At 37.5% G+C, this 22,037-nt stretch overlaps 1 protein-coding gene across 1 annotated transcript in view; it reads right to left on the bottom strand.

Annotated features, from left to right (window-relative positions):
- RORB (RAR related orphan receptor B) overlaps positions 1-22,037 on the bottom strand; it is a 245,468-nt gene that overhangs the window by 24,529 nt on the left and 198,902 nt on the right. Inside the window, exons 5-7 of the mRNA XM_056806331.1 lie at positions 9,184-9,305; positions 6,932-7,064; positions 2,320-2,427 (exon numbers count right to left, since the gene is read on the bottom strand). Of these exons, the coding sequence (XP_056662309.1) occupies positions 2,320-2,427; positions 6,932-7,064; positions 9,184-9,305 (363 nt within the window). The remainder of the gene's footprint in view (positions 1-2,319; positions 2,428-6,931; positions 7,065-9,183; positions 9,306-22,037) is intronic.

Raw genomic sequence — 22,037 nt, 5'->3', positions numbered from 1 at the left:
TTTTAATTTGGTTCAGATAGCCCTGGAGAGTTTTGCAGGTCTCTGGAAGTCTGAAGGTAGAATTTGACACTTCTGCTTTACATCAAAGGGGAATAGTTATCAAATCATAGAATTTCAGAGTTGGATGGGAACTCTGTGATCATTCCAAATGGAATTCCTGCTCCGACAGGCCTAACAAAAGATCAGCTGGCCTCTCCTTGGAGACCTCCAATGAGAGGAAATATACCTATTGAGGCAATGGAAAGCTCTAATAGTTAGGAAGCTTTCCTGACACAAACTGGTATTTGTTTCTTTTTTATTTCCATTAGTAACCTCTATTCCTGTCCCCTGGGACCAAGAAGAACAGGTCTAATCTCCTTTTTTATGGCAATTGTTCAAATAACTGAAGACAATTTATCATATATGCTCTTCGTTTTTTCTTCGATAGTTTAAAGATTGTTAGTTCCTTGAATCAACTCAGATAGCATGGTCTCAAGGCCATTCACCATGTTGGTTGTCTTCTTGTGGCTGCTCATTAGCTTTTTAATACCCCCACTAAACTGTGGTGGCCAAAAAGCAAAAGGGTAGGACTAGTTCCTTTAAGAAAAGAAAAAGATACTGAGAAAACTAAAGGCATTGAACATAGGCAGCAAGGTGAAGGTAATGGATAGTGCACTGGCTTAGAATCAGAAAGACCTGAGTTTGAATTCTACTTCAAATATTTGCTAGTTGTGTGATGCCAGGGCAAATGACTTAGCTTATCTCAGCCTCATCTTTAAAATGGGTATAACAGGTCTATTTCACAGGGTGTTTGTGAGGCTCAGATAAGATAACATTTTGCCAACCTTAAAGCACTATATAAATGCTAGTTGTTACCATTATAGTGAATTAGGCAAAATGGCATTTCACTCTTATAGCAATTCCAAATTAATTTTTATTTTATGAGATTGGAAATCTTCCATAGATGTTTGTCAAGTCTTTTCCTCCTTTCTTGAAAACTAAACCTTGGAGACACAGTGGATGGACATGTATCAACTGCATGGAAGGAATAGTGCCAACCTTGACCTATTTCTGCCAGCCAACTAGATCAGCTAACAGTATGGGTAAGGAAAAGTGGTGTCCTGCTTTGGCATTTGGCATGATATGGAGCAGATGAAACCAAGGACCTTGGAAACTTTTCCTGGCAGCTATCCGGGTTTGCTAATGCTCTTTATCATACTTGGGTGCCTGAGTGGGTTGATACAGCTGATGAAACAGTTCCAATCAGACAGTGTTCCACCAGAGTAGAAGTTCTCAAACTTATGATGTGTAGACCAGCATCATAGGACCATGGGCCATCATAGGTATAGCATATACAGTTGAGAGATCTTAGAGATTATCTAGTCTTAACACTCTAATTTTTTAGAGGAAACTAAAAAGGGAAAAGAAGGGAAAGGAAAAAGTGGGAAAGAAAGGAATAAGCACTTATTCCTTTGGCCAAAATGGTATTATAACTAAGGCTCTGTGACACCAACTTCAGAGCTCTTTCCATTGGGCTACTATTTCTAACTTTGGTAGTGCTAGAGACACAGCCTGACAGCTACCTTTTTCACTTTGCCTCCTTGCCAGGATCAATAAGACTGGCCATGATTAATAGATAGAATATCACTGTCTTTGATAGAGCATAGATGTTATAATGCCTAGTTTAATTAGATATCCTAAGCCAGCATCATTAATTCATGCCAAGAATGAAACTAAGAATTGTCATCTTTTAAACATAAATGCTACCTGAGGCAGTCTGGGACCACCTTGGGTCTTTGGAAACATTTAGAGAACCACTATATAAAGCAGAAGCTAATTTTTGTCCAGAATGATTTAGAATGCACCCTAGCCTTTCTCAGCAACCGGACTGTTGTCTGTCTCATAATGAGAAGTGCCTTCTATTTTTTCTATTTGCTATGATTCTTAGGGGATTATGGGATTCTTCTGTTTCTCAGCTGGGGAGTCAAATTCTTCATCATAATTTGAATGAGTGGAAAATACATTTAATAAATACTTTCTGTGTGCCAAACACCATTTTAAGTGCTGGAGATACAAATAAGGAAGGCAGAAGATAGTCCTTGCCCTCCAGGAGCTTTATATTTTAATTGGAGAACATATACATATGATGTGTAAAAATGAATTATTCATCCTTCTACTTGCCAAGCCTAGAGGCCATGGGCTGGGGCATATCCTACTGTGGGCACATACACCTGAATTCATGATTAAGGTGAGGAAGTCATTTTGTAACTAAACAGAAAAAAACAAAACAAAACTCAACCCAACTATAAATCTACATGTATCCACTAAAATTAAACTTACCTAAGGCTTTGAACATTTGCATTCCTCCATACTTTCCTTCAAACAGAACAGTGTTGTTTAATGGGTTGAAGGCACGACACATTCTCACTAAAACCACTTCCAAGCAACCTGTTCAGGTGAAGAAAATACATTATAGTAACATGGAATTTGTTAAAGTAATCATTCCACTCTAGGAGCATTTTTTAAAATTTCATAAGCCCAGTTCGTTCATTTTCCTCCAAAGCAAATTGTTCCTGATCCTCTAAATTGGCCACTGCTCTCTCTCTCTCCTTAAATTACCTTGCATTTACTTAACTGAGTAAATATTGTATCCAGGCAGGTAGAATATAAACTTCTTGAGGGTAGAGACTGGATTTAATTTTGAATCTTTAGTCCTTAAGCAGAATGCTTTGCAAACAGACAGCATTTAATAAACTTTAAGTAAATGAATTAGCTACTTATTTAGCATTTACTAAATTGCAAAGCACTCTTTTTGGACAGAGGAGAGAATATAGATATAAATGATAGAGTCTCTACCCTCAAAGAACATATAATCTAATCTGATTTTGTTTTGTTTTTGTTTTATTTTCAACCTGTGATTTCAATGAAGAAGGGAATTTGTAGGGAGAGAAATGCTAAAAGTGGGTCAGCAATTGCTCTGCAAGTTATAATTTCTGAGGATCTAGATTATTTAGGGGTTAAATGACTTGCCCATATTATAAGAAAATTCAATGAAATCTGATGAGGGAAGGATTACTTCTGGTTGAAGAGTTGAGGATGTGGAAAGCTGAATGGAAAAGGTAGCACTGAAATACGGGTAGGACACTAATAGGCTTGTTTTAATTGCTACTGTTGTATCATGGAACAAATGATCTTTGAGCTTTATGTGAGATACAAAAAAATGTGAAGAATATAACATATTTCCAAGATAGCCATGATTGGAAGTTGTGGTGATGTATATGGCACCTTACTTGTGGAATAGATTATGAATTGGGTACAGTGAGAATAACTGAGTCAATCCACAATGTAGCTATGTAGACAAACTGAAATAATGGATGATAGTCAAAAGTCATTGATCTGGGGTTCTAAGAGGCTTTATCTGACTGTTTTGTGAAAGATATTTGTCATTTCAATTCTATGTCTTTAGATTAGTTCGTTCGCATTTTTTGAGCATTTAGATAGGCATGGAGAGGTGATCCAGAAATGTATTGAATGGCAAGGAAAAGTGAGGATGGTATTAATATTTTAAAAATGAAAAGCAAACAGTGCTATGTTTATTCAGTTTTATTGCTGGGCAGGAGATTAGTTTAACTTGCCTAGAGAAAGGGTTCTTAACTAGGGGTCTTTGAACTTAAAATAATTGAAAATTATACTCAATGTAATGGTTTCTTTTGTAATCTTATGTATTTTGTTTTATGCATTTAAAAACATTATTCTGAGAAGGGATCCATAGGCTTCACTGGACTGCCAAAGGAGTCTGAGACCCCAAAAAATCCTGCCTAGAAGATTCTTAATATTGCAATGTATTGATATAGGTATTTAGTAATAAACATCCAGTGAATAGGAGATGAAGAGAAAGGTTCAGAATTTGAGCCACTTTATTTAGGAGACCAGGTTTGCACCAACCAAAATGGAGCCTCAGAATCCACAAAACAACTCCTAGATGCCTTTTGTGATATTTCTATGGTATCTGACATGTCAAAGGGTCACAGTCTTTTCTGATGTGCTTGCATATGCACATAACTTAGAAACTAAATTCCTCTAGCTAATTCACTTGAGTATTTGAAGGTAGTTTCTTTTCCTAAGTCATGAAAGTGGGGGCAGAAGCACAACATCCAATTCAATCTGGGAGATGACAAATTTTAGACAAATCCTTCTTGTGATTTTCAGAGTGGACATATTCCAAGATCTTCAAACAGATGTTTAAAAAACATGCTTCTAGCACTCCATTGCTGCCAGGACCTCATAAGGACAATAGAAGCACTCTAAGCTTCTTACCTTTTCTCCTCTCTTGCTAGCCAAATGAGTGAGGTTGCTTAAGGAGAAGGAACATCGTAGAGGACATTTCAGTTGTACTTTTAGACTGGATTATCAATCAATAGACAAACATTTGTTAGGTTCCTACCATGTGCCAGGCACTTGGAATGCAAAAGTCAATTCTTTGTCCTCAAGGAGCTTACAATTTTATAAGGGAAACAACGTGCAAACAGATATATACCATATATGTATATATATATATATATATATATATATATATATATATATATATATGAAGCAAGCTATATACAGGATCAATAGTCAATAATTAACAGAGGGAAGGCACTAGAATTAAGAGTTGGAGAAGGTTTCTTCTAGAAGGTGGGATTTTAGTTGAAACTTCAAGGGAACTTGGGAGGTCAGTAGTTGGAGCAAAGGAAAGAGTGTTGCAGGCATGGGAGACAGCCAGAGAAAATGCCCAGATCTAAGAAATGGAGTGTCTTGCTTTTGGAACAGGCAGGAAAACAGTGTCATTGAGTTGAAGAGTACAGGGAGAGTAAGGTATAAGGAGATTGGAAAGGTAGAGGGTGATCTGAAGGTCTTTGAATGCACCCAAAACAGTTTGTATTTGATCCTTAGGGCAAAAGGGGACCATTGGCATTTGCTGAATAGGGAAGGTGATACCTGAGGTTTAGGAAAATCATTTCAGTGGCTGAATGGATTGGAGTAGGGTGAGTACTTGGGCAGACGTTTGCAGTAATCCAGGCCTGAAGTGATGAGGGCCGGCACTAGAGAGGTGACAGTGTTAGAGAAGACAGGACATATACTAGAAATGTGACAGTTAACAGGTCTTGACAACAGATTGGATATGGGGGCAATGTTGAGGAGTCAAGAATGACTTCTAGGTTGTGAGTCTGAGGGCCTGGAGATAGTGTTGCTTTTTACAGGAAAGGAAAGTAGAAAGTGGGGAGTGTTTAGGGAGCAAGATATCAAGTTCTGTCTTGGACATATTGAGTTTAAGATATCTACTAGACATCCAGTTTGAGATGTCTGAAAGGCAGTTGGAGATACATAATTATTTCTCCTCTCAAAGTCCTTGGTCATAATTGCTGTGGGTGACAAATTGTACATGGAAATCTCCTATGGAATTTATTGGTTTCACTGAGATTTTTCATCTATCTAGTTAGATCCCTGGATAGCCACTCTCCTAGGGACTACAAGAGCCAGTTGGAAAGGAAACTACCTCTTGGCAGTTCAGAGCCCTATCTTAGAGTATTCTTCAAGCTGGGGTCCAGGAAGTGGGATGGGGGAAAAGTTCCATTTCTCTATTCAACTTGAATCAACAAAAATTCATTAGGGCCCTAGTACATATCTGGCATGATGTTAAGTTCCAGAGATACAAAGATAAAGACAAAATAGTTCTTAAATTCTACTGAGGGGGAGGAGATGAGTGGGGAAAAGTCTCCCAGGCATTCAAAGTCCTTCTGGGAGACCCTACTCTGTTTTAGTATTAGAAAAAAATAGTCTAATTTCCTTAGGGAAACAGAGCACTTTGAAAACCTACCATCACTGGCTCTGGTAACTTCCAGACATTTTTTTTTCTAACAACAACTACAGAATAGTTCAATTTAATTTAATGCAATGTAACTAAATGGCTATTTATTAAGCACCTACTATGTTCCAAAACAATAGTCCCTGCCTTTAGGGAATCTTCTCCTGGGAGAAATTCAGATTTGTAAAGTAAATGCAAAGTAATTTCAAGAGGTGCTAATTGGGTAAGTGTCAGAAAAGAACCATGTTGGAATTTCCATTTCTAGAATACTTGGAGACTTGTAAAACATTTTTCCTCACAACAATTCAGGGAAGGAGATGGTGTAAATATTATAATCTCCACTTTACAGATGGGGAAACTGAGGCTCAGAGAGGCGCCATTTTTCAGGGTTATTAGGGCCAAAACCAAGTTGTGCATGCATGAAATATGATCTTGTATGTAATAAATATATCCCTATTAAGGCCGACACCAACAGAATCCAGAGATCCTTAAACTAGTGTTTTGAAAAGAAACCAATGTACTTCTGAGTCTTAGAAGGGGAAATTCTCTTCTTGCTTAGGTAAGTACATCACGGAATACCAAGGCTTTTTTGAGTTTCTTCCCGAGTGCCGGGGTCTGGGTAGGTGGAGTGCGCACGCGTTTTTCTTCTCTTCTCCACCCCAACCTCCCCAAACCCCAACTGGCTGCAGGCTATTCTCATTAAAATGATTGGAATTGACCACAGAGGCAGGGCTCAGTTAGCCTGGATTTGTTTCCCAGAAAGCTAGGGGTGTTTTTTTATTCTTTTTTTTTTTACGCGCCAGCTCAGCAATTCAGCTACCTTGACACACTAATTACTTGCCGTGCCTGTCAGCCTGGGTCTCTCAGCCTCTGCAATTAATGGTTCGGCTTTCAATAAGCAGAATTGCATTTGACTTCAAAGGAGAATCCAAAGGAAGAACGGGGCATTTTTATTATAGAGAGTTCCCTATGGGAGCTGGAGGACCCTGTGTGGGCGGTAAAAATGAGCCGCTTACTGGAGAGGGGATTGATTAGGCCCGACACCGCGGTCACTGCCCACCGCAGCCTGGTCTAAATTCCCTGGGCCCCCTCGCACATGCTCACCTGACTTCAGGAGGAGAATCTGATCATTTTGACAGAGCTCCATGAAACCTGTGATCCTCTTCGCAAACTCCACCACGTATTGGATTGCGTGAGTGATCTGAACAGCACACTGTTGCCACAATGCCTCTCTGGTCTTCAAGAGGAAAAAAACACACACATAAAGAGTGAAAGAAGGAACAAAGAAATTCCCTGGAGACCAGATAAGTGACACAGAATTACTGCATTCCTGCTTATCTGTCCCCTGGGCTCCAAGGTGGGAACTTACAGGATCCTCTTAATAAGAGGTAGGGGGTTTGGTGTGAATGTATCAAAGGTATTATGTTGCTTTGTTTGGACCTTGGTAGGCGAAAATCATGGGAAAGTAGAAGGAACTAAAATGGGGGAAATGGGTGCCAGGACACCTAGTTTCCCCTCCACCTTTTCCTTCTCTACCCAACAGATTCTTCCCCCATACCCCCTTAATTAGGATAAAAAGAAACTGTTGGAGTATTATGCAAGCAGACGTTTTACAGAAGGGTCCTTCTTGCTTCTGACCACCATATACTCACTTTTGAAATTGCTTGACAGGTAAAAGCCAACATAATATTTATGGCTTAGCTATCTGCCACTAAATTGTGGGTTAGTTCAAGCTAGATGGCCCAATGTCTAGAGCACTGGAGCTGTAATTAGGAAGAGCCAAGTTCTTATTTAATATTAGACTTTATAAGCCCTATGGACATGGGTAAATTAATTAACCTATTTGCTTCAGTTTCTTCATCTGTAAAATGGGGTTACAATAGTACCTACCTCCCAGAGTTTTTATGAGGGCTAAATAAGATAATTCTAAAATACTTACTTAGTATAGGGCACATAGTAAGTATTTAATAATTGGTTATTGAATTAAGTGAAAAGCATTGAAGGAAAAATCAATCTGAAAAGAAAACTGGTCTCCTAAAAACAAAAACAAACCCTTTAGCATTTTATTAAAAAAATTTTTTTTAAACCTTTACCTTCTGAATTAGAATCAGTACATAGCATTACTATGTACTGATTCTAAGGCAGAAGGGTAGTAAGGTATGGGCCTGTGATGGTGAACCTATGTGTCAGAACTGACACACATAGCCACATGCGGACACGTACAGAGAAGTACGTTTTTTTTCTCTCTCGAGGTGACACCACCTGAGTTATGCTCAGTTTTTTGGCAAATTTTGACACACCAAGCTCAAAAGGTTGCCCATCACTGGTCTAGACAACAATGGGGGTTAAGTGACTTGTCCAAAGAGCTAGGAAGGGTCTGAGGCCAGATTTGAACCTAGGATCTCTAGACCTGACTTGCCCTTCATCTAGCATTTTAAATAAATAAAAATCACATAATATGACAACAGCATAATGGGGTAAGCCTACCAAAATTTCATGGGACCACAGAATTTTTGATCCAGAGGAGACTGTAGAGATAATCTAATCCAACCCCTTCATTTTTGGGGAGAAAGAAGGCCTAAAAAATTGAGGCCTAAAGAATTACTTCCCCAAGGTTGCATGTATTATAGGGGTCAGAACCCAGGTCTTCAGTGTTAGTTTGGGATACTTTATAATATTTAACATTTTCTCTAAAATAACATCTTTAGAGTTAGAAGGGGAATTTAAGATCAAATACCAAAACCCTTTAGTTTTGCAGATGAAAAGACTGAAACTTGGGAAAGCTGAAATCTCTTGCCTAAGGTCAACTAAAGTAACCTTTCCATCAGAAATGATAGCTTGTCCTATAACTGTTAATCATACTTTTCTTTTGTTCTCCCAAGATATGACAAGAAAATGATAGCATGCTACATGCAGAGTTGGTAGAAACTTTAGAAGCTATCTTGTCCCATTCTCTCATTTTATTAATGAGGAAACTGAGGTTCAGAGCTGAAGTGACTCAGATAAAGCCACACATATAGAAAGTGGCAAATTCCACATTTGAACCCAGGCCCTTTAAATTAAAGCCTTTCCACTATACTGGCTGCTTCTGACTCCAATATTCATATTCAACAATCTATTAGTGAATATCTTAGAATGTTCTTTTTAGACCTGTCTTTCCCTATGCTTTTAGTGAATAAAAAATGTATTATTAAAACTTTTTTCTTTTGCCCAGTCTTATTAAAACTTTTTCCCAATATGGTAAGACACCATTAAATGTTTAAAAGGTGGTAAAAGCAGAGATGGAAGTCTCATCTCATGACACAGTTTTAGGATTAGAGGAAACAGATAAAATTCTCCATAGTTTCTCCAAATACCTTGCTCTGATATGCCTTAATTTCTTCATACGTGTGAGTCTGCCAGGCTAGCTGGTGTAGTTCCTCCATGGTGTATTGACACGTCTCCAAATGGGACTTAATGATGTTCTGTGCAATTCGATCTAGGAGAAAGAAAAATCAATTTGTAGGTTTGGGAATGAAACTGCTCCCTCCAAGGAAATCAGCTTTACAAATATTTAATGTTTGAAAGCAGTTTGGAGACACGGCATTGTGTCAGGAAGTTCCTCCCCCTCCCCAACTCTGTCCATCTCAAAAGCTCAACAAATTATCCACTTGGATGCTTTTCAGAATCACTCTGTTCATTTAGAGGATGGGAGCTTATACTTGGTGCCCCTCTTTTGCATATTTTCTGACCCATATTATTGGAATTCTTGCTAGTTGTAAAGATTTCACATTATTATTACTGTCATTATTGCTATCAAATTAAGCTAAAACAATTGTGCCTTATGTTGTTTGGGCTAAGAATACCCTAACAGTCTTAACACTTCCCTTGAAAACATCTTAAATGAGCTTGGAAAACATGAAAAGTCTTTAAAAGCAGCAATGAGTACAGTCTGTCTTCAGTTCCTTGAAGTTCAAATTTGGCTATGGTTAGTAGGAGGATTGTGGCAGTCCCCTAAAAAAAATCACGATCTCTCAGCTATTTGAGGGAATGGCTGTTGGGTACTTTGGGGAAGATGCAGAAGGCAAGGAAACCAAATTCCTTTTAGATGAGGCAAGGGTTTTATGTGGCATTTCATTCTTCAGGTTGTTCCTCATGCAGTGTCTTCCTCCTAGCTCTATGAAATGATCCCTATTAGGACTGATCCTTGTGTCCCATCCTCTCTCTGACTCTGGTCCAATAATTTTCTTAAGTTTGCTAAGATTAAGCAATGCTGAAACTGAAAGCAATATTTAGTATATACAAGTTTGAGTCTCAGTCATCTAAAATCAGCATAGAAACAAAACTTTCCCTGTGGGATACTATGATCGTGTGTTTGGTTTAGAACTATGACATTCCAAATTTGGCCAGAAAACTTGATATTAAAGGAAATGTGGAAGCCAGAAGGAAACCTCTTGGCTCTTAATGCCAACCACAGCAATGCCATCTGCCCTTATAGTACTTAGAACAAAATTTTGAAGATCATTTTTTCCACGTGAAGCATAAGTTTCCTATTTTAATCTCTAGGATTGAGTGATTTTCTTTACTCAAAGATTTTGAGTTTTGATTTAGTCCCAGTATCAGAACGTCCTTTTTACTATTCCCCCTTGACTCCCCTTTACCTGTATGGGAGATTCTGAGTTTTGAATCATGATTCTTGAGTGAAACCCTCATCCAGGTTGGAAATGCACCCACTGATGTTTAGGATTCAAACTTTATAAAGTTGATTGCTAATAAAGTAATTATATTAACTCCTTTACTCATTTGGGTAAGTTTGCCTCTGTTTAGACAGCCTAGTGGTCTCCCACCTCTCAGGGCTCACCATGTTGGTGCCAGACCGAAGTGTAGACACCTGGTTGTTATTAGCTTATTGCAGTTCAGAACACTTACCTCAGATCTACCTCCTCAGTAGCAGGGATTATAGATGTGTATCGTGCCTAGCACCTAGCAAGGAATATAAATCTGGGGTCAACAGACCATTCTTCCACTTCCCCCAAGACTTTTATAGATCAATTTCAGGGATCTGTGAATTTTCTTGGAAAAAGAACATCTTTATTGAAATAAGATTGTTTCTCTTTGTTATCTTGTATATTTTATTTTATGCATTTAAAACATTCTTCTGAGAAGGACTTTCTAGGCTTCACTACCCTACCAAAGAGGGAGAGGCACAACACAAAAAGGTTAAGCATCCCTGACTTCTACTCTCATCCTCAAAGCATTGCCACCAGACTGCTGACCCTAAAGGAACAGTAATAGAACAAAGCCACAAGAGCAGTCAAATACGGAAGATGCACCATCATTTCCCTGAGTTTTTGTTGAGTGATCCTGAAGTAGATATAAGGGTCAGTAGTTAACAATGGGGGAAGCAAGATAGTGGTGTGGGAAGTATGCTTTGGGTCATAGGATCTGGTTCTCTTTACTACTTCTATGACTTTGGATAAGTCACTTAACTTTTCTGGGTCTCAGTTTCCCCATCTGTAAAATTTTAGTTGCACTCTTTAGTCCATAGCTTTCTCTTGTTCTCCTTTCCTGTCTTCTCTGCTCCTAGGTGAAGGTGAACCAGGGCTAACAGTAGAGTCATGTCACAGACTAGCAAACCCCAATGCCAAGCTGACCTTGAGTCTCATGGGAGCAGGTTCTGACAGCGTATTCTTTTTGGCTGATTTGCAAAATGCATTAAGCATCAAGGGAACTATTTCCTTGAACTAAGACTTTGCAGCCATGAAAAGGAGAGTAGAGTTCAAGAAGTGACAAAATGACAGGAGGGAAGGGAATAATTTTATTATTTTATTATTTATTAATTTTCTATACCATTTTATCTCCTACTTTTAAATTTTATTTATTAATGCTTTAATGCTAGCTTTATTTTATTTATTAAGTGCTATGTCTACCATGCTAAGTGCTTTACAAATATTGTCTAGAAACCTAGTATAGCATCATGGGTTTAGAGCCGGAGGGAGGATCTTTACTGATGTTTAGTTGTTTCAGTTGAGTCTGACCTTTTGTGATGCCATTTGGGGTTTTTCTTGACAAAGATCCTGGAGTGGTTTGTTTTTTCTTTCTTCTCCCTCATTTTATAGACGAGGTACTGAGGCAAATAGGGTGAAGTGACATGTCTAGGTTCTCACAGCTACTGAGTGTCTGAAGTCAGATTTGAAATCAGGAAGATGAATCTTTCTGACTTCAGACTTGGCACTCTATCTACTGTGTTCCCTAGCTACCCTGAGAGAATCTTTAGAGCAATAAGGACTAGGCATCAGAGGTTAAGTGCTTCATTTCATCCCAACACAGAACCTTTTTTTAAATCCTAACCTTTCATTTTAGAATCAAGGCAGAAGATTAGTAAGAGCTTGGCAACGAATGACTTGCCCAGGGTTACACAGCTAGGAAGTGTTTGAGGTCAGAACTGAATTAAGGATCTCTCATCTCTATATCTGGCTCTTTATCCACTGAGCCACCTAGCTTCCCGCTCTCCCCCCCCCCCCAAGTCCTAGGAGAATCTTAGAGATCATTTAATACTACCCTACCCTACAATTTTACTGCTGAGATAACTAAGGCTCAAGGTGGTAACAATAATAGCTCATATTTCTATTTCACATCAAGTTTGACACAATGCACTGCATATGTGATATCATTCTGTCCTTACAACAAATCTATGAGGCAGGTGTTAACATTACTTTTAGTTTATAGGTGAAGAAACTGAGACTAATAGAAGTTAAGTGACTTGCCTAGGATCACACAGCTAGTATGTATCTAAGGAAGGATTTGATCTTAAGACTTTCTGACTGCAAACCCAAGGCTTTCTTTTTCTCTCTCCCTTTCTCTGTCTCTGTCTCTGTCTCTCTGTCACACACACACACACATATACACACAAAATCATTACCATAACTACTGACATTTAAAGCCTGCAAAGCTTTTTTTAAACACATTTTCTAATCATCAAAAGTCATGGAGGTAAGAGAGGAAACAAATGCTCATAGGGGTTAAAATCTCATAGCTAGGGAAGGGTAAGAGGCCAGAGCCCAACCCAGGCATCTTAGTGACATAATGGATATAGTGATGGACTTGGAGTCAGGAAGACCTGGATGCAAATCTTGACTCAAATACTTACTAGCTGTGTGACCCTGGACAAGTCACTTAACCTTCCCATGCCTGAGTTTCCCCATATGCTAAGGGGGTAAGATACCTGGTCGTTAAGGTATTTTTCAGCTATGATCTTAAGATCTTTTTATCCAGTACATTATGTTCTTTATGGCCCCTCTACTGAAAGTGGTTAAATAGGGAAAAAAATTCTGTCTGGGCCAGTCTTTTTCCTGCCATGCCACATTGCCCTCTCTCAATGCCTCTAGGGGCTGGAGGAACTGTCAGGGTTTTTCCTGAAAAAAAGTGAAAAAGGCAACAGTATACAAAGTCCTCTCCAGGGAGCAGCCACGTGAGGAGGTCTAGACACAAAAGATAGAAGTAAAAGAACAAAGGCTGTAGGAAATTTCTGGGCAATCATGTTCCCTTTGCTGCCTTTGGTTGCTTTGGGGGCTCCTTCATGCCCAGTTTGTGACAGACTCTTTAACTGCCCCTTTAATATAACTGCTGCATGCAGAAGCATCTTGGAACAAGACCTGGCCAGGATAATGGGTTCTGGATGGTCAGTCAAATCTCCCTAGAAATGATGCTTACGAGTTGCATTTACTATTCTCCTTTGATGAGTGGATGAAGTTGCTCTTTCTTAAAGATATTAGGAATGAAGTCAAGGAGTTCAGGGAAGAAGAGATTTAATATTGATTTGAAAGGCTGCAAACTACTGGAGGCCCTTAAAATAGTGAATTACAACAAAAAGCTAAATAAAAAAATCTACTAGAAATAGTGCATTTCTCTAACCATCAGCCTATGAAAACATTTTCTCCTTTGTAAAATCAAGGCATTGGACTACACAACCTCTGTGATCCTTTTTGAATTTAATCAATGATCCAAACCCAAGGAATAGGAGATTATGTAGAATTATAGCTAGCATTCAGGTAGTACTTTAAGATTTGTAAAATTCTTATGCATGTTATCTCATTTGATTCTCAGAACAATTCTGTGAGATAGATTCTATTTTTATCACCCTCATTTTACAGATGAGGAAACTGAGACTGAGGGAAGTTTTAAGAGACTTTGTGTGTCTTTAAGAGACTAGTGAGTATGAGATAAGATTTGAAATAAGATAGTTTTTTGACTTCTGACTCTAAAACCAGCACCCTATCCATTGTATCACCCATCTACCTGGTAGATAATAGTCTCAACTTGGAGTCAGGATTCAAATATAGATTCAAATCTCACCTCAGTTCTTACTATCTGTGACCCCAAGCAGGTCACCCAATCTCTCTGAGCTTCAGTTTTTTCCTCTAGAAATTGGAAGTGATAATAGTCTCTACCACGAAAAGTTGTTATGAGGATCAAATGAGGTCCTGAGTATAAAGTTCTTTGTAAATCAGAGTGCTATAGAAAGAAAATACACCTAACTTAGGATAATAATGGAATAATCTATTTCCAAATGAGTATATCTTAATCATTCCAGAAAGATAGTAGTTTTTTCCATCTTATCCAGAGGAAATGACTTTGAATCAGCAATCATTATATTTTAAGTTATGCAGTATTTTAGGTATAAATAAAATATGAAAAGCTCCTCTTCTATAGGAATTTGTAGTCTAGTTAAGTTATACCCATACTTCATCATATGGAAGATAGAATTTATACCTTTCCACTTTTATTTATTTATTTATTTATTTGTTTTTGTATTTCTTTAGTAATGTTTTTTTTTCCCACTTATAAGTAAAAAATGATTTTTGGCATTCATTCTAACTCTCCTGTCCCTGAGATGGTATGCAATTTGATTGTGGTTATACATGTACGTAAAACATATTTCCATGTTTGTTTTGTTATAGAAGAAGACACATTAAAAATGAATAAAAATAAAATGAAGAATGAGCTGTTTTCATCTGTATTCAGATTCTATCAGTTCTTTTTCTGGAGGTGGGTAGCATTTTTCACCAGAAGTCCTTTAGAATTGTCTTGGATCATTATAAGTTGTATTGCTTAGAATAGCTAAACCATTCACAGATGGGGATATAACATATTCCTGTGGGGGTCTAGGCAAGTAGCTAGATGGCACATGGATAAAGCACTAGTCCTGAAGTTAGGAAGATGTGAGTTCAAATTCAATCTCAGAAAATTACTAACTTTCTGATCCCGAGCAAGACACTTAACCTCTGTTTGCCTCAGTTCCGTCATCTGTAAAATGTGAATAATAACAGCATTTATCATCCAGAAATATCGTGAAGATCAAATGATATATTTATAAAGCACTCAGCATAGTACCTGGCCCTTAGTAAGTCATTTAAATGGTAGCTATTATTATTATACTTCTCAGAGCCCTCAAGCAACTTTCTAAAACTGTGTCCTACAGAGAAAATATTTGTCTGTTTTGATACTGGAAGTTCCTAACCAGAACTGCCCTACATCAATGATACCAAACTCAAATAGAAATGGGATCCACCAACCCTTAAATAAGAAAACCCTGTGAACTTCATATTGACAGTTTAAAAGTTTAATATTATCTATGACTTATTATATTCTTATTTTGTTAAATATATCCCAAGTACATTTTAATTTGATTTGAGCCCACTCAGGAGTGTTGTGGGCTTTAGCAGGATGTTTGACACCTCCATTCTTCACCAATGAAATCACAGGTCTCTTCCTTCCCAACCACTGCCATGACTACCACTATCACCACCACTGCCACCACCACTACCACTACTGCCCATGGTAGTCTGTTTTTCTCTCTATAATATTCTGGAGTCAACCCAAGAGCAATAAATAAATAAATAACTTTCCGATTAAATTTAGTTTGCTTGGTTGAAAAATTGTAATAAAATCTGCCAATTTCTTAATTCTCTAAATAAAGAGTTAAATCTGCATGATTTCATAAAAATAAATACACTAAGGGAAAGGTGACAATCCTTTTTTAAAAAATGGTAGTTATACGAGAAACCTGCCAATTTCTGAATTCCATGGATGAAAAGGGTTAAATCAGCTTATTTTCATAGGAAATAAATACACTGAGAGGAAAGGTGACAATTCTTTGTTTATAACTGCGAAGTTACAAAATGAGGACCAGCTTGCAGCTTCCAAAATAGCAAATGACCTTCTGCATTTCTGATTTCAACCGCTCATCTGGCTTTTCTCACTAAAAGAGCTTATTTTAGAATTCACTGGCCCTTTTCTGCAAGTGGAGCTCTCCAAAGGCTAGAATGTCGGGAACACATTCCTATTGAGACTATAGCCTCCCTGGAACCCCACATGCCAGCAGAGGCTGGAATGCTGAAGGTCTCTTTTAAAACCGCCACTCTACTTGTTATTATCATGCCAGCCAGTGACCCAGAGAGAGTTGAGAATCAAAGATATACATAGCATTAGGGAGTGATGCATGTGAACTCTGATTTCTTTTGTTTTACTTTTCTCCTGAGAAAAGATCCCAGTCTTTACTCTTGGTGATGTGAACCACCCAGTTTTTTTTTAAACTTGAAGGTATACTTCCCAAAGCACTAATACTCAGCCTCAATTAACATGATTAATGAATTTTTAATTTGCCACTTACCCTTAGGATCTAGGAAGAGTAGCTGACTGCTCAGTTCAGCTTATACCCAAAGTGGAGTTCCTTTAGGGGAATGACTTTGAATTAATGCCAGAGTACCTCCAGAGATTTGCTCAGGGCTCATGCTAAGTATTGTCATTAGGTTTTCAGGCTATCATAATCTACCAGGCTCTTAAGATTGTATCTACACAACACCAAAACAACCAGGTAATTTGTTAAAAAAAAATCCAGATGTTCATTTGACCTACCAGATACCAACCACTCACAACAAAAGAAAACAAAGCAAAAGAACACTCCAACAGCTTGGCTGTCATCTTTTCCTATATTGAATTGACGAGCTTTCTTTAGACAAAGCCTGAGGGTTTAGGACACATCTGTGTAATGGGGACAATAACAGCATCTATCTTTCAGTGTTGCTGTGAGGATCATATGAGATAATAATTGTAAAGCACCAAGCACAATGCTTGGCACATAGAAAATTTTATATAAATGTTATCATTATTATTAACATTCTCATTCTCATTATTGTCATCCTTGATAAGCCACCTTTTCAAATTTGCTGATTTTAAGATGTTCAAATAAAAGACAGAAATCTGCCAATCTTAAGATACCTCAAGGGAACATAATCATAGGAAGATGGAATCAGAATTGAAATGGACCTTACAGGCAATTTCTAGACGAAACTCTTACACATGAGGAAACTGAGGTCTAGAGAACACAAATAATATATGAAATTTTTAGACCTCTGGTCTATATATTCCAGTATTCAATTTTTGACAATCTCTATGGGGGGCATTTTGTGGGAGGATATGTCCTTTGTGATGCTGTCCTCAAAAGCAGAGATATAAATGGCACATAAACTCATAAGACCAAAATAAAGTTGTAAAAAACAAAAGGAAATTGTGATGAGCCACTTAAAAGCATGAGATTATATCCAAGATCTATCTTTGGGGTCAGAATTGATGTTGTGATATTGCTTTCTTAGAATTTCTTTCTTTTCCCAAGGACAATCTACCTCATTCCCTCTTGGGTTAAATCTGAGCACTACAGTGCTACCTCCATTTGTGGCTGAAGAAGGCAAATATTCTTGCTTCAAATCTCCTCCTCCTCCTCTCTTTCCTCCTTACACACACATCTGTGGCAATAGTCTTTCTCTTAGTTTAGGAAGGCTAGCTTCCTGCTTGCAGGTAAGAAAATTGGCCCCCCCCCAAAGGATCATTTTATGGATATGGAACCTGAAGCCAACAGATGAAATGAGTTGCTCTGGGTCACAAAGGTAGGTAACCATTGGACTGGTTAGGATTTGAACTCAGCTACTCAAAATTCAAATACTTGTGCTCTTTCCGTTGTACTGATATAAATTAGCAAGTTTAGGAAAGCACATTTCTAGAGTGTTTGGAAATCCAAAGTAAAAGTAATTTGGGGCTGGAGAATGAAACTATGATATAGAATAGAAGGGAAAAATGAGCAATATTCAAATGTTCAAATGTTCAAAAAGGTTAACATGGAAAAGTGAAGAAAAACAGAAGCAGGACAAAACAAATTGGATATTTAAGTTGCTTATTTTTTGTTATTTTAAAGTATGAAAGGTAGTTTTAGATCAAGACCATTTTATTTTATGGCATATGTGTGTGTCCAAGCTTTGAAAAACTGAAAATTCTTGAAAATACTTCAACAAGCCTTCTATAGGGAAAATGTTGGTATTTAAAACCAGTTTTCAGAAGAAAATGCCTCTTTTCAAAACAATAAGAAAAATTCAATACATTTGAATATGTTGTATTTGAACAATTTGAGGAAAAGGAAGGAGGAAAGGGAGGTGGAGCAAAAAAAAATGGAGCAAAAATAAAGAGAAAAAAGGAGGAAAAAAGGTTTCTTGTTAACTTCTTTTGTATCTGTCTTTGGGCAAGTCACTTAATTTCCTGCTGTCTTAGTTTCTGTGGGGCTGTACAACAGCCTAGGGAAGGATTTAACTTGTAGGATATTTTTTAAAGGACTACTATATGAAGCTTAGCAAGTTCAGGTTGAGAGGCATCATGGGAATTTCTCTTTTTTTGATTCATAGGAGAGAGTTTCTGTAGAGTTACATGGAATGAGAACATAGCTTATGGTCTTAAAAACACAAGCACAACCTTCCAATAAAGACCAGGGTCCCTTAAGGTTTTCTCTTACTCCAGTAAAAACAACAAAACAAAATAAAAGGGGAAATCCTTTCCTCACCAAACCACACAAAGGACAATTAGTGGACTTTGACTTTGGACACAAATGGTCAAAATCTAATTATGAGATTTGCCCATGGCCATCATTAATAATGATTTTTACTACTTGGATTTTGTTTGACATGTCAATTGACTGTTAATTTAAATAGAAGTCAATCCCCTTATGGAGAGTCTGGGCTTCTGACATCCATTTCATGGGGCATTCTTTGGAGGCCATTTCTACATTTTCAAGTGGCGAAGTCAATTAATTAAAAATAACAACTTGATTACCTTCAATTATGTAAATATGCTCAGGTGATTAAAAAGAAAAACAAACATATTATCAGTATTTTGAGAATGGTCTTGTGTGGAGGTAAAATAATCAATTGAGCTGACCTTAGGGATCATCTAGTCTCAGGTTCTTAACCTGGGGGATATGTGAATTTTTAAAGAAATATGTTGATAACTGCATTTCAATAGAATTGGTTTCCATGTAATTTCTATGTATTTTAATTTTCACATTTAAAAACATTTTTCTGAGAAGGGGTCCATAGGCTTTCCCAGGGTTAAGAATTTCTGCCCAGTTTAATCTATTCTTTAGACAGGTGAGTGAATTTCCCTTACTCCCTCCCCCAAAAGAATTGAGAACAGTGGTTCAAATAGCTCTTTAGTTAGAATACAGATTTAAGCAAACTCTCCTCACCATAGACATTTTATTGTCTTATTAAAGCAGACATATAAGCTTGAGCAGTCTAAATGCAGACAACCTATTCAAAATGTTTTGTAATATAGTTAGGTAGTACTTTGTAGAGAGGGCAGAACCTGGAATCAGGAAAACTTCAGATCAAACCTAGCCTCAGACATATACTATCTGTGTGATCTGTAAAATAGTGATAGTAAAAGTGACTACCTCCCAGGGTTGCCATGAAGATAAAATGAAGTGATCTTTGAAAAGTGTTTTGCAAACCATGAAGCACCATATGGATACTACCTATTACTATCAATAAAGCATAAATGCTTTGCAATGGTAATTATGATGATGACTACTGACCTTTATATCGCAATCTAGCAGTTGCAAAATACTTACAAACTTTGTCTTATTTAAAAGGCTTATAACAATCCAGGGTTTATATCCCAAAGAGATAATACGGAAAAAGACTTGTACAAAAATATTTATAGCCACACTCTTTGTGGTGGCAAAAAAACTGGAAAATGAGGGGATACCCTTCAATTGGGGAATGGCTGAACAGGTTGTGGTATCTGTTGGTGATGGAATACTATTGTACTCAAAGGAATAATAAAGTGGAGGAATTGATGCAGAATGAAAAGACTAGAACCAGGAGAACATTGTATACAAAGACTGATACACTGTGGCACAATCAAATTTAATGGACTTCTCTACTAGCAGCAATGCAATGACCCAGGACAATTCTGAGGGACTTATTAGAAAGAACACTATCCATATCCAGAGAAAGAACTGTGGGAGTAGAAACACAGAAGAAAAACAACTGCTTGATCACATGGGTTAATGGGGATATTATTGGGGATGTAGACTCTAAGTGATCTTCCTAGTGCAAATATTAATAATATAAAAGTAGGTCTTGATCAATGACATATGTAAAACCCAGTGGAATTACTTGTTGGCTACAGGGGGTGGGGTGGGAGGAGGGAAGGGAAAGAACATGAATCATGTAACCATGAAAAAATATTCCAAATCAACTAATTAAGTAAAAACTTTCAAATAAAAAAAAAAAAGGTATAGCAACCCAGGGACATAGGTGCTTTTGTCATCTTGATTTGCTATTCAGGGAAATTGAAGCTCAGAGATTGGCCTTTGCTAGTAAACCACAGCTAATAAGCATCAGAGTCAGGATTTATTCTTTGTAAGTTTAGCACTCCATCCCCTCTGCAGAGAAGTGAGCAATCACACCTTTGTTAATTTTTCTTACACCAACGTGTCAATATTGAATTGGTAGAGAGAATTAGGTGTCTATTCACTTTTGGTCTATTTGCTACAAATTAGTGCTAATTGACCTCATAGTGGCAAGGGTCTTCATATGGACCAGTTAGCGCTCCTGTTTTAAAATCTGACATGAATGGAAAATCATTTTTTAAGCACTTACTATGTGCCAAGCACTGTGCTAACTGGTGGAGGCACAGAAACAAAAAAGAAGACTGTCCCTGACCTCAAGGAGCTTATATTTACTGAAGGAGACAACATCGATGGGGAAGTGACACTTAATGAATAGGTTCCTGTAATTCCATCCACATGACTAGAAAAACAATTCAAAGCCTTCACCCTATTGGTGGTAGGTCACTAATGTGATTTCATGAATGGAGGAGCTATTATGATAGTGTAAGTGCTGTGGGATGCCTGAAAATTATTAAATGCCTAGGATCTGACATCTTTAAGGTCTGGCCTAATTTCCCTGGCTATTGAAAGTGGGAGCTGCCTGGTGGGAGCTGTTTCTGTAGTCACCACATATTCATCACTCCCCTGCTTCATCTTAGTTAGCTACAGGCAGAAACTGATGAAATTTCCTTTTTTTCTCCCTTGATGCAAAATCTTTCATATCTAACAGGACTGTTTTTTTTTTCAGTTGAGTGTATAAAAGGAAAATTTGAATCTGCAAGGGGCCCCTAATAATTTCTTTATATTTTCATTGATAAGTGTTTAGTGTCTCCTCAGGTAGACTTTGAATTTGGGGTCAAAAATCAATTTGATCTTCTGTCTCCAGGGGAACTTTACTTGAAGCAGATCAATTTTACACAATTTCTGCCCTAAATAATAAAAAAGATTCTGTAGATTTGTTTAATCTAGTAAATCCTAGGGTATGAGGGAAGTTAATGATCTCATTTAATACTATTTGAAATATGTTACAGACATACATACATATATACATATGAACACACATGTATATGTAATATATTCACATATATATATATATATATTTGCTTATAAGAAATAGCTAGGCTTGCCTTTTTATTGTAGTAGTAGCACTCTTTCTGTTGCTGTGACTCAAACAAGACACTCCCAACTCAGGGCATTTTCTCCAGCTTTCTCCCATGATTAGAATGATCTCTGTGCTCATCTTTTCTTCTTTGGTTCCTCACCTAAAACCTCACCTTCTAGAGGAAGCCTTTTCTGATCTCAATCTATTGTTTATTTCTCATTTATTCTGAATATAGCTTGTTTGTACATAGCTGTTTTCCTGCTGACTCTAACATTAGATTATAAACCCTTTAACAGCTCCTTAAGGCTGCCTTACTCACTTATTTGTATCCCTCAGATTTACCACAGTGCCTGGCATATAGTAGGTGCTTAATAAATGCTTGTTGATTTGACTGAATCCCACCAACTGAGGGT

The sequence above is a fragment of the Monodelphis domestica genome, chromosome 7, assembly GCF_027887165.1.
Source record: "Monodelphis domestica isolate mMonDom1 chromosome 7, mMonDom1.pri, whole genome shotgun sequence".
In the NCBI taxonomy this organism is placed as follows: Eukaryota; Metazoa; Chordata; class Mammalia; order Didelphimorphia; family Didelphidae; genus Monodelphis; species Monodelphis domestica.
Note: the sequence above shows the minus strand (reverse complement) of the source record. Positions and strands in the feature narration are given on the sequence as shown.